A 12,704-nucleotide genomic window follows, 5' to 3' on the forward strand; every position below is an offset into this window, starting at 1 on the left:
TTGTAGTTGATAATAATTCTTACTGTGTGTGTTTATACTAAACTTGTAGAATAAAGCTTGTTATTTAATTAAAAGCGCCTAAGACCTCTGTTGACTGACACCTGAAAGGCCTTCGTGCTCATCCTAACCAAAGTCAATAAACAGTTAGAAGTCAGGTGAACTCCATAATGTTCTTTGGAGTTTTCTAAACCCTGGCCCACAACAACTTACAGTCTCATTTTATAATTGTTTGAGTTAAAAGCTGAAAGAGGGAATGAAAAAATACGGGACAGTTAATTTGCTTGAATCATTCAAGCAAGGTGATTGGTTAATGTGTCCAGAGGCTGATTCTAAAATCTCACAATGGCAGCTGCTTCCAATAACACACAGTCAAACTATTCTCTTTGCGTAATTCTCAGCTATTTATATTTGAATGATAAATCATCTTTCCTAGCTGGAAAGTTATTGGTTATAAGAATCAGTTTATTGAATTCAAATACAGCTGTGGTTACTGATGAAGCAATCAAACATTATTATATTGTGTTCTGGCAATGCAATGTCAAACTAGCTCATTATCAAATCAATTATCATTTTTGCAAACTTTATCTCTTCATTCATTATGATGCAATATTTGGAATCTAATCTGTGTATTACTGTTGCATCAATTATTTGATGCAACAGTGACAATCATTATTATATTTCAATTTACGAGGACAAGTCAGAACATGGCTTTCTGCACAACCGCAATTTATAAATTTCTGCTTATTCTTTGGAAAAGGATAGATCCCATCAGCTTTGTTCCCGCACAATAGCATGCTTTCAACTTCCTTTGGGGTTTTCATAAATGCTGATGAAACACATCCTGCAAAACAAAATGTAAACAATAATTTAAGTGTAAGTCTCCTTCCAGTTGATTCCCTCATGTCCCGTTCATGATTTTTGCCCTTATTGTTTTGGTCAATGGACATATATGTTTAAGGAGAGCAGAGGAAGCGATGAACTCAAACATTACAGCCTATAATTCCTAGGGGTGCACATCAGCAAAAATCTGTCCTGGTCCACTCACGTCGACGCTACCACCAAGAAAGCACAACAGCGCCTATACTTCCTCAGGAAACTAAGGAAATTTGGCATGCCCACAGGTGCAATCTGAAACAGTTGCAAATGCTTTTTTTCCTGAACTTCCTGAAAGTATGTTGTGATATCTGGCTAATATCAGTTTTCACACCCAAAAACGACACATATCGAACATAATGGAAAATTCTGCCCAGAGAGTGGAGAGGAAAAAAGGAGAGTGGAAAGGGAAAGAGAAACGGCATTCCAAAATGGAGAGGTGCCGATGGCGTCTACTTTGCTTTTCCCTGCATTGGAAGCGAAAAATCCGATCTATTCAGTGGGGGATTATTGACCTAGTTGCTGGTGATTTTACACAATCCTCATTAAGAAACAAGCAATTTAGTATAAATTTTGCAAAATGCCTTTCAGTTTTGATATTATTGGCAGTAAAATTGCAAAGTTTACAGTCATTTGGGGAGCAGAGAAGGAGAGTGGGTTGATGTCGAGGAGTTTCTTTCCCGTATAGGTCAGGCACAGAGAGGTGCCGTGCTGAGACATGATAACGTCACCCCTGATGGGAGTGTGTCTGGGGAGGTGGTGAAGTAGTGGTATTGGCACTGGACTAGTGGTAGACCCAGGGTAATGCTCTGGGGACCCAGCTTCAAATCCCACCAAGGGAGAGGGTGAAATTTGATTTCAATAAAAATAATAATAAAAGCCTGATGGTGAGCATGAAGCCATTGTTGACTCTTGTGAAAACCATCTGGTTCACACGTGTCCCTTTGGGAAGGAAATCTGCTGTCCTTACCTGGTCTGACCGCCATGTGAGTCCAGGCCCACAACAATGTGTTTGCCTCTTAAATGGCCTCTGAAAGTGAGACACAAAGTTCAAGGTGCAATGAGGGGTGGTAACAAACACTGGCCTTTCGAGTGACACCAACATCCCATAAAGAAATAAAGAAAAGCAATGACAGCGTCGCCCCTGAGTGTGTGGTTACAGGGGGGAGAGTTTATAGAGGCAGTGTGCGTTCTAAATGTGGAAATCAGTATTTAAATAGATAATGGTAGGCTCAAGTATGACAGCAGGAAGTGATGTTTGGACACAGGAAGTACATGCAGACGCAAGATTTGTTGAAATATTACACACAGCAGCAATGTGAAGCAGTTCATGTTTAATTGCATAACATTTAATAATTTACCAGAATTACTAATGCCAAGAGCAGTCTTCAATGTATTGGTCAAAGGGTAAAGTCCTTCATTGCAGTGAGTTCCACTGTAATCATCCAAATCCAATGCCCACAATGTGGCACCTCCAAAGTTATTGTCCTTCAGCCACTGAACCTACAGATAAATAGATGTAAAAATACTAAATAAAATAGGTATTTTGATGCCAATGTTGTACTTCTCCTTGAAAAGATAAAATGGGAGACAGATAAGAATATTAGAAATAGGAACAGAAGGCCATTCAGTCATTTTATCCCACTGCACCATTCAAGGAATGGCTGATCTTCACCTTCAACACCAGTTTCTTAACTTGATGTTTTTAATATAGAGAAATCTATCGATCTCACTCTTGAACACACAGCAGCCCACTGTGCCATGGAACTCCGAAGGTTCACCACCCTCTGAGTAAGAAAGCTCCTCCTCATCCCAGCCCAAAATGATCTGGCCCGTCTTCTGAGTCCACGTCCGCTGGTTCTCGACACCACAGCCCGGGGAAAGACTGAGCGGAAAGGTCCCCTTCCCGGAACCCTCTGGTTTGTATACTGCGGGGATGGACAAAACTTCGGAAGTGAAAACTTCGGGAGTGACCGACTCCTGGATGTCCCTTCGCTGTGATAATGATGTTACAGTACCCAGCCCACCCCAGCTCACTTATTTATGGGGATCTATTAGTATTGAAATCTTGTCATGATCAAAGCAGATTATCAGTTAAAGCAAACTCTTACATTTTCGTATTCAAATCATGTATGAAATATGTGATTACGTCCTATATCAGGAGAAATGCTAATTTGATAGTATGTTACACATGGTCCCGTGCAGAGTGAGATCTATCCACGTGAGGCAACATTCACAGTTGTGAGAGTCATCACTGGACAATCCCTTTCACCAGACAAGGTAAGCTTTCTTCAGCTTTTACTACAGCCGAGAAATATTAACCTGGCTCCTTATCTTGTATCTAAATAATACAACACAGTCGGTGCTGTTTTTTCTGTGAACAGTACTGCCGGCCTCTGAGGGGATGATTGATAAAAGCCCCATTGTTCAAATTTCTTTCATAAAATTATCTCATTGTGATATGTGTCGATCTCTGATGCTATTAATGAACTGTAAACTGAATACTGAGAGAATATGTGTGAAATTATGGAGTAAATTCAAAACTCTTACTTTGGTTTTGAAGCTCTCACGATCATCATATCCGACCCATTCATTACCTTTGAATGCATAAGGAACCTTCTGATCTTCAATCATTTGTTTGGTAGCACCTTTCAAAAATGGACAGATCTGTCAATCAATAAGAATAAGTAGCATTAACATGTCAAATGAATGCCGTTCTCCCATAGTTTCAATCCCATTTATATTCTAATCAAATTATATTCTTAATAAATAAAATACAATTTCTAATCGTAGGAGAAGAATGTCAAAGAGTTATCAAAAAAGTCAGAATCTTTAAAAAATGGCAAGCTGTGTAACCAAATAAACAGAATTTGATATTCAGTCTGAAATGTGCGTGGAATTATCTTTTTAATGCTGACAGTGAAGACGACCACAAAGGGATGGAGCGTTTACCATTGCACCAATTCTTTTCCAAAGAAACAAACTGTAGACTTTATGAATGAGCGGAGCTCTGTATGGTACGAAAATCTATTTTTCACTTTCTGCAATAGATATCGTTTTGACATACATCTCATATATAGACAGATACAATGTTAATTTATCGTCTGCGTGGGTCTCACCCCCACAACACAAAGATGTGCAGGCTAGGTGGATTGGCCAAACAAAATTGCTCCTTAATTGGGAAAAAAAGAATTGGGTAGTCTAAATTTAAAAATATATATATATTAATTTGTCATCTGTGCTGTAGATATGTGGGCAATATGGGAAGCACTGAAATGTGGCACTTGCGATAGTGACATTTAAGGGGCATCTTGACAAATACATGAATAGGATGGGAATAGAAGGATACGGACCCAGGAAGTGTAGAAGATTGCAGTTTAGTCGGGCAGCATGGTCGGCACGGGCTTGGAGGGCCGAAGGGCCTGTTCCTGTGCTGTACTTTTCTTTGTTCTTTGTTATTTGCTGTATATCTGAATGCATGTAGATCTGTGCTGTAGATTATGATAGCACAGTGGGAGGATATGGGACGTACTGAGAAGTGGCATTTGCTGTTTTTCTGAATGCATGGTGATAATTTGACACATTTTCTGCTTCCACACACCTGGCGAACTCCACGAGCAGATTGAAGAATAGTGACCCTGCTCCCAATGATGGTCCATCAATTCATTTAGGAAAATCAGCGCATTGTGTCGTTGAGGAATTTTAAATTATTTCATGCATTACTTTTCATTACATTTATAACCCGTCCGGTCTGTGTTTGTCTCCGTTAACAACAGTCTGAGGCCAGAGGCTGTGGGTTCCATGTCAAATGCAGCACATGAGGAAGGCTGAAACTGTGGATTTACTGAGAGGCTGCCATGTTGCTCCCAGCACTACTCTCAAATCAGATGTTAAAATAAATCCTTATCTGCATTTTCAGAACATCGAATTAATCTCATGCCCTGACCTTCCTATAAACAACATCACTGGACCAGATTACATGTTAATGATATTTCTGTGGGCCTTGCGCTAATTAACTGTGAATGCTCACTGTTTTTGAAGAACATTGTGATGTCTCTGAAACCTGGGGCGAAATTCTCCCGAAACGGCGCGATGTCCGCCGACTGGCGCCCAAAACGGCGACAATCAGATGGGCATCACGCCGCCCCAAAGGTGCGGAATGCTCCGCATCTTTGGGGGCCGAGCCCCAACATTGAGGGGCTAGGCCGGCGCTGGAGGAATTTCCGCCCCGCCAGCTGGCGGAAACGGCCTTTGTTGCCCTGCCAGCTGGCGCGGAAATGACATCCCCGGGCGGCGCATGCGCGGGAGCGTCAGCGGCCGCTGACGGCATTCCCGTGCATGCGCAGTGGAGGGAGTCTCTTCCGCCTCCGCCATGGTGGAGACCGTGGCGGAGGCGGAAGGGAAAGAGTGCCCCTATGGCACAGGCCCGCCCGCGGATCGGTGGGCCCCGATCGCGGGCCAGGCCACCGTGGGGGCATCCCCCGTGGCCAGATCGACCCGCGCCCCCCCCCAGGACCCCGGAGCCCACCCACACCGCCTTGTCCCGCCGTTCAAAAGGTGGTTTAATCCACGCCGGCGGGACAGGCAATTTATCGGCGGGACTTCGGCCCATCCGGGCCGGAGAATTGAGCGGGGGGGCCCGCCAACCGGCGCGGCGCGATTCTCGCCCCCTCTGAATATCCGGTGCCGGAGACTTCGGCAACCGGCGGGGGCGGTATTCACGCCAGCCCCCGGCGATTCTCCGACCCGGTGGGGGGTCGGAGAATGACGCCCCTGTTGTATGGAGCGACCTAAACCTGAAATTTCTATGAAGGATTTTCAGATGTCCAAACATAGTATTACTGGACAATTTACAAAATTCCTGGAGGAACTATGTCATCACAGTTCAATTGTTCCATTTCAGTGGAGTTTGTATTGATATTCGAGTGGGAGGTCAGGGAAATGCACTGATTTTAATATTTCAAAAGCTAGTTGATTTGATGATCAGGATTGTAGATATATCAACTTTAATCAGGGATTAAGACAGAGTGTAACACATCAGTTATACAGAAAGTGCAAGTCAGCCCGCGTACGGTGGGAGGGCGGGGCTGCGGGGGGTGCACCTGGGTGAGGATTGTTTTGTCGTTTGCATGCTGTGAGCTGGGTGGCCTATAACAATGGTGTCCGGATCATCAATTCGCGGACTAAGTGGCTGGGCGAGCGTCTCAGGGGCTGGCTACCAACGACACGAGGTGGGAACTTGCCTGCCTTAGTTTTTCCAAAATCCCGCACCATATGACGGAAAATGCCATTAATGCCATCAGCGGCCTCATTGTTGGGGGAGGGCTTGTACACCCCGCAGACATTGTGGGCTGGATTCTCCGATTGTGCGGCTATGTCCGCAGGATCCGTCTGGTCTTACGGCCAAAACGTTGGCAGCGCTCCCTCACCGATCCTCCGGCCAGTGGGGGCTAGCAGCCACGCCGCATAACCTGCGGATACGGCCGCAGAATGGCCGGGACTGTGGCCGCGCATGCGCATGGCGACAGCCAGTGGCGGCCGCACCGTACAACATGTCGCCGGCCATGCACGAACCCGGCCTGCCAGAAACTGCCCCCTGTAGCCCCCTTTGCCACCCCTGGACTACCCCCACCAGTGCCGCCAGCCCCCGCTGAAGCCCCCCCCCCTTCCCTGCCAGTGGAACAGCTCCCCTCCCTGACTGTAGCGGCGCTTGACACAGTCCACAACTGCCACGTGAGGTCCCCGAAAGTTGTGAGGACAGGCGCCCCACGCCGACGGGGACTCGGCCCATTGGGGGCGGAGCATCAGGGGAGGGTCTCGGGTGACATCCTGAGGCCGTCCCGACGGCTGAGTATACCGTTTTTGAGGGGCGGAGCATCGGAAAAATGGCGGCGACAGCCCCGATTCCTGCATATAAATCTCCAGCTGGTCGTAAAACGTGATTTCAGTGTCGGTGATCGGAGAATCCATCCCGAAGCCTTCGCCGACAATGGAGAAAATCTCACCCATCCAGTCAAAGGTTCTAATGGTTTCTCAAACCAAGGGCGGTGTTCACTCAGGTAACTCTTTAAGCAAGGTCAAATGTAAAGTTAGTTGAATCAATCTTTGCACTATGTTTCTTTGTTGTAAGTATCTGCCAGTTCTGCAAGATAATTCTACTCATTTGAAGAATCTGTAATACCTCAATTTCATTTGGTAACCACAGTTCAAAATTAAATGGCGCAGTTTGGAATTCCTGTTCGACAATTGACAATCAAGGGAGTAGGGAAATGTGTGAACAGTTCTTTGTGAAGAACCAAATTTGTTTTATGATGGAGCTTCTTTGAGTCTTGAGCTGAATCTGTTTTAATAGTCATAATACAATTAGGCACGGGTTTCTCTAACCCCGGCCCGGGTCGGAGAATCGCCGGGCCGGGCGCAATCCACGCGACGACGCCGATCCGCCGATTCTCCGGTCACCGGTTGGCGCAGCGCCGGTTGGGGGCCGCTCTACGCGGCTCTCCCCGGCAATTCTCCACACGCGTTAGGGCCGAGAGGCCACCGAGGTAGGCCGAGTCACTCCGGCGCTATTCACATGTGGTCCTACCCGGTGGGACCTCGCCGCCCATCCTGCGGGGGACAGCCTGGTGGGGCAATCTGGGCCTACCGATCGGCGGGCCAGCTTCTCCTAGTGGGAGCTTCTTTAACTCCGCGCCGGGCCCCTGTAGCTCTCCACCATGTTGCGTCGGGGCCGGCGCGGAGAAGGAAACTTGCGCGCTTGCGCGAGTTGCCGCCGGTCGCAGCGTGCATGAGCGAATTCGTGCTGGTCACAGCGCGCATGTGCATACCCGCGGCGCCCGTTTGACGCCGGTATCGGCAGTTGGAGCTGCGTGAGTCGCTCCAGTGCCATGCTGGCCCCCTGTAGGGCGCAGGATCGCTGTTCCTGGGGGCCTGTTGACGCCATCGTAAAATGTGACGGCATTTACGACGGCGTCAACACTTAGCCTCAGGATTAGAGAATCATGCCCTGAGGTGTTTGTTTTAAAATCAGTTTGAAAGAATAGCTGAAAGCAGCCTGAATCTGTGTTTAGCAAACCATACATTGCTTTAAATAATCTGTACCAGAGAGAAAACCTTTATTCTGAAATGAAAATCACTTACTGTTACAAGTAGGCTTCCAATGAAGTTACTGTGAAAAGCCCCTAGTCACCACATTCCGGCGCCTGTTCAGGGAGGTTGTTACAGGAATTGAACCCATGCTGCTGACCTGCCTTGGTCTGCTTTAAAAGCCAGCTATTTAGTTCTGTGCTAAACCAGCCCCTAGGATATTGCCTGATATTATGATAGGAAGTGGTATTAGTATTGACAGTCAGAGAGATCTAGGAGTACAGGTCCACAGGTTACTGAAAGGGGCAACACAGGTTGAGAAGGTAGCCAAAAAGGCATGCGGCATGCTTGCCTTCATTGGCCGGGGCATTGAGTATAAGAATTGGCAAGTCATGTTGCAGCTGTATAGAACCTTAGTTAGGCCACACTTGGAGCATAGTGTTCAATTCTGGTCACCACACTTCCAGAAGGATATGGAGGCTTTAGAGAGGGTGCAGGAGAGATTTACCAGGATGTTGCCTGGTATGGAGGGCATTAGCTATGAGGAGAGATTGAATAAACTTGGTTTGTTCTCACTGGAACGGAGGAGGTTGAGGGGTGACCTGATAGAGGTCTACAAAATTATGAGGGGCATAGACAGAGTGGATAGTCAGAGACTTTTTCCCAGGGTAGAGGGGTCAATTACTAGGGGGCATAGGTTTAAGGTGCGAGGGCAAGGTTTAGAGGAGATGTATGAGGCAAGTTTTTTACACAGAGAGTAATGGGTGCCTGGAACTCGCTGCCGGAGGAGGTGGTGGAAGCAGGGTGACGTTTAAGGGGCATCTTGACAAATACATGAATAGGATGGGAATAGAGGGATATGGACCACGGAGGTGTAGAAGATTTTAATTTAGACGGGAAGCATGGTCGGTGCAGGCTTGGAGGGCCGAAGGGCCTGTTCCTGTGCTGTACATTTCTTTGTTCTACGTTGTAACTGTTGATTTCAATGGCTTTAGTATGAGGCTTGGGTTAAGATATGTTGATTCGAGAATATGACATTATTTGGCTGTGTCTGAAAGGATACGTACATTTGTTTGTGATGGAATGTAAACTTCTAGAGTCTATGACCCATAGAGCAGGGGTTGTTGCAAAGGTGGGTGTCACCAGATGATTTGCATCCTACATTAATTGGAGATGTGAATTTGGACATTTACAAAAAAGGAAGGAGGAATGGGAAACTGAGGGATAAAAGTTGAGAAATTGTAATTCTTGTTGGCACAGCGATGTCATGATTTCTGGGGTCTCACTCTTCTGGACACAGGTTAAAGAAGAGAGGCATTGGGCACGGTTTTCCCACTGTGTGCACCCCGCTTTATATACGCTCGGGAATTGAGATACCCCGTCCCTATTGGGGGAGCTGGTGCTCCTTGCGGAGCACAGGGAAGACAAGCACCCCCACTCTGTAGGTCCCATGCAGGATATTGTATCCCCCACCCCCCACAAAGTCCGAAGACCCACCTCGGAGAGCGATGAGATGGAGATGGAGGAGCAGGCGGAGGACATTGGAGTCTCTTCGGCTCCAGTAAGTCCTCGTGGAGCTGACGTGCCGAATCAGTCGGGGTACACCGCTCTGGTGAATGCCGTCTGCGGCAGGAACCTAATGAGACAGCTGAACATACGGAGTCGGCATCCGAGACCTCGGATGTCTGAGTCTCCATCTCGGAGTCGGAAGACACGACATTGGGCATGCCGCCGTTGAGAGAGACTGGAGGCGCCACAGCTGGCTGGTTCAGCAATGGAACTGGAGGATAGAAGGCAGGATTCTATTGAGGCACTTGACAAGGGAGCACCCAGCATGAGTGAATGCGATCCAGGTGCCATCTTATTAGTTGCCGCTGACCCGAACTTGGTAAGAGACTGGTCCTGTTTGAAGGATGAGCACCTTGTCTGAAGCTATGAATGAAAACTGCGTCGTCAGCTTCAAAGTGTCGACATTAAACTGGGCAACGCCTTTACAAATCTCGGTTACGGCGCACCTTCACGCCGATGTCCGGTAGAATCAAACTCAGTCGTGTACAAAGTCTACGATCCATTAAAATCTCAGCACGGACTACCCCAGTTACTGCGTGCGGCGTGGTCCTGTACAAGAACAAAAATCTTATCAACCCATCGAGCCGGACGTCTGTGCCTTGAGCCCCAGTTTAACCATGTGTTCTGCCCTCTCTCCCAAACCATTCGATGCTGGATCGTACGGGGAGGTGCGGACGTGGCGAATCTCATTGCTCTTCACCTTAGCGTCAAACACTTCATTCGTGAAAGAGACCCTGTAATCGGTCGCAAGTACCTCCAGGATTCCATGGGTGGAAAAACAAATGTGCAATCACTTGCCGATCGCCTGGGAAGTGATTGGCGCCATCTTGTGGACTTCCAGCAACTTTGAGTGGGTGTACGCGTGCCCAAGGATACCCTGGCCACTCCAAGAGTGTAGGGGTGCCGGCGCGTGCGGGGAGCGTCTGGTGCTCCTAACAGATGGTGCAATGCTGGGCCAACGTCTTGAGATCCTTGCCCAAGCCTGGCCACCAGACGCTAGCGTCGTCATTTCGGACACTCCGGGATGTCTGTTGTGATGGTTTTCAACACAGCAGCCTGCCCCTTTGCCAGGACAACTACCCAGGTGCCCCATAGGGGGTTGCCGTCCTCCACGGTTAGCTCCAACAATTGTGAGGAGAAAGCTTTCAACTTCCTTGGTCGCTGTCGATGCTGCCCACCGCACAGCACCAGATGTCGCACCTTGGCAAGTACTGAGTTGGTTTGCGTTCAGTCACAAACACACGAGACAGTGACGGGCAAGGAATGCATGAAATTCAATATGGAGACCGTTTTGCCAGCCGTACGAGGGTTTGTGGATTCGATCTGCAGCTGAAGACGGCTCAGCGCATCAGCCTGTGCAAAGTGGGTCCTTGGGTGGTGCTCGAAAGAGTATTCGTGAGCAACCAATAACAGCGCCCAACCCTGAATCCTCGTAGCCGCTATTGGTGGAATCACTTGTCCTCGTGGAATGGACCTGGCAATGCCTTGTGATTGGTGATGATTAAAGAATGGCAGCGCACAGACGTCTTGGTGAAATCGCTTTACGCCGAATATGACGGCCAGACTCCCTTTCTCGATCTGGACATACTTTCTTTCAGCCACAGCCAGCGTCCGAAGGCAAAAGCTATTGGACGGTCACGGCCGTCGCTCATCTGATGGGATAAAGCTGCCCCAATATCGTAAGGCGAAGCATCGTACGTGACGTACATCGGTTCTGAGGAGTCAAAATGTGTCAACACCCCTGCAGAGGAAATTCGCCGCTTCACCGTGTTAAATGCACCATCCTGGGCCTTGCCCCAAGACCGAGGCTGTTTCTTCAAGAGCAAGTGGAGGGGAGGGTTAGGACGGTAGCCAAATTTAGGATAAAGCGCCCATAATAATTTACTGATCCAAGAAAATAGCAGAGTTATTTTAATTGCCCGTACCTTCTCAGTGACCGGGTGCAGTCCATCTCGATCCACCCGATATCCCAAATATAACACTTTCTTTTGTGTGAAACACGCACTTCGTGTGACGCAGGCAGACCCTGTATTAGGGAAACTGCTTCTACACTGCCTGGCGGTTCTGGCCCCTGTGACTAGCACGTCATTCAAGTAAACCGCAACGCATGGCCATCCACGCAATATGTTCTCCATGACGCACACACCAAGGAGACGTTGAACGGAAGCTGGGTGCACCATAGAGACCCTTGTGCATATTAATCATGATGTTTCTCCGTGAGGATTCACCGTGCTCCAACTGTAAATAAGAGTAAATTTATAGTCACTGGAGGGAGGGCTTTCTTATCCAGTTTCAAGATGGGAACCACTGGCGCCACCCAATCAGCGATGCGCACAGGTCGAATAATGCCCAACCCCTCCAAATTCGGAAGTACAGTCTGCCCCTTCGCCACTGTAGCGTAGGGAACCGGGCGGGCACAAAAATATCGGGCTGGGTGCATCTGGAGTTTGGCCACGGCCCCTTTAATGGTTCCCAAACCCGGCTGGAAAATCTCTGGGAATTTGCTCAGTCCCGCACACAGACTGCCGGACCCCACTGAGTGGATATGCGGCCAATCCAATTGCAACAAGTGCAGCCAATCATAGCCCAACAGGCTGGGGCCGCTTCCTTGCACAACAATGAGGGGCAGGCATACTAAACGGCCGGAGTGAGGGTGGACCCTCTGTACAAGTGGCCAAACGAGCGTCAACCAAAGACAGAGTACACATTCCTTGTTGGATAAGAGCAAACGTGCTCTCCACCACTCCAGGAACCGCTGCTCCCGTATCCAGCTCCATTTGGCGCGTATGACGGTTCACTTGTACGAGACCGTGAATAGGAGCCGCACGGGGCTCTGCCAAACAGCTCAGCTGCATCTCAACCTCATCCTGGGCCTCTTCTGGATCATCCAGATGAAACGTCCGGCCCCGAGGCTGATGCCTACCTCGATCCGGGCACCTGGAACGCTGACCCTCCCGCTGTCGGCGGGTACATCTGGACTGGCGTCAAATGCATCTGACTATCCAAACAGAGGTATGGTGGCGAGGCAAATAAATCTGAACCTGGCTCCAGTAAATCGGGGATGTGGCTCTGTTAAGCAGGTTGCAGCGCGACAACAAACTAGTTTCATCCTCATCGCCAGTTTAATAAGAACATCGTGAGTCCACACCGAGTAAAATTAGAACAAAGTTTTATTT

At 48.3% G+C, this 12,704-nt stretch overlaps 1 protein-coding gene across 3 annotated transcripts in view; it reads right to left on the minus strand.

Moving 5' to 3' along the window:
- Window positions 1-441: 441 nt before the first annotated feature.
- LOC140393662 (acidic mammalian chitinase-like) overlaps window positions 442-12,704 on the minus strand; it is a 47,829-nt gene continuing 35,566 nt past the window's right edge. For all 3 annotated transcript variants that reach the window (XM_072479947.1, XM_072479948.1, XM_072479946.1), the window contains 3 exons: window positions 3,424-3,540; window positions 2,235-2,376; window positions 442-841 (listed from right to left, as the gene is read on the minus strand). In XM_072479947.1, the coding sequence (XP_072336048.1) occupies window positions 645-841; window positions 2,235-2,376; window positions 3,424-3,540 (456 nt within the window). In that variant the 3' untranslated portion in view covers window positions 442-644. The remainder of the gene's footprint in view (window positions 842-2,234; window positions 2,377-3,423; window positions 3,541-12,704) is intronic.

Source organism: Scyliorhinus torazame, chromosome 17 (assembly GCF_047496885.1).
Source record: "Scyliorhinus torazame isolate Kashiwa2021f chromosome 17, sScyTor2.1, whole genome shotgun sequence".
In the NCBI taxonomy this organism is placed as follows: Eukaryota; Metazoa; Chordata; class Chondrichthyes; order Carcharhiniformes; family Scyliorhinidae; genus Scyliorhinus; species Scyliorhinus torazame.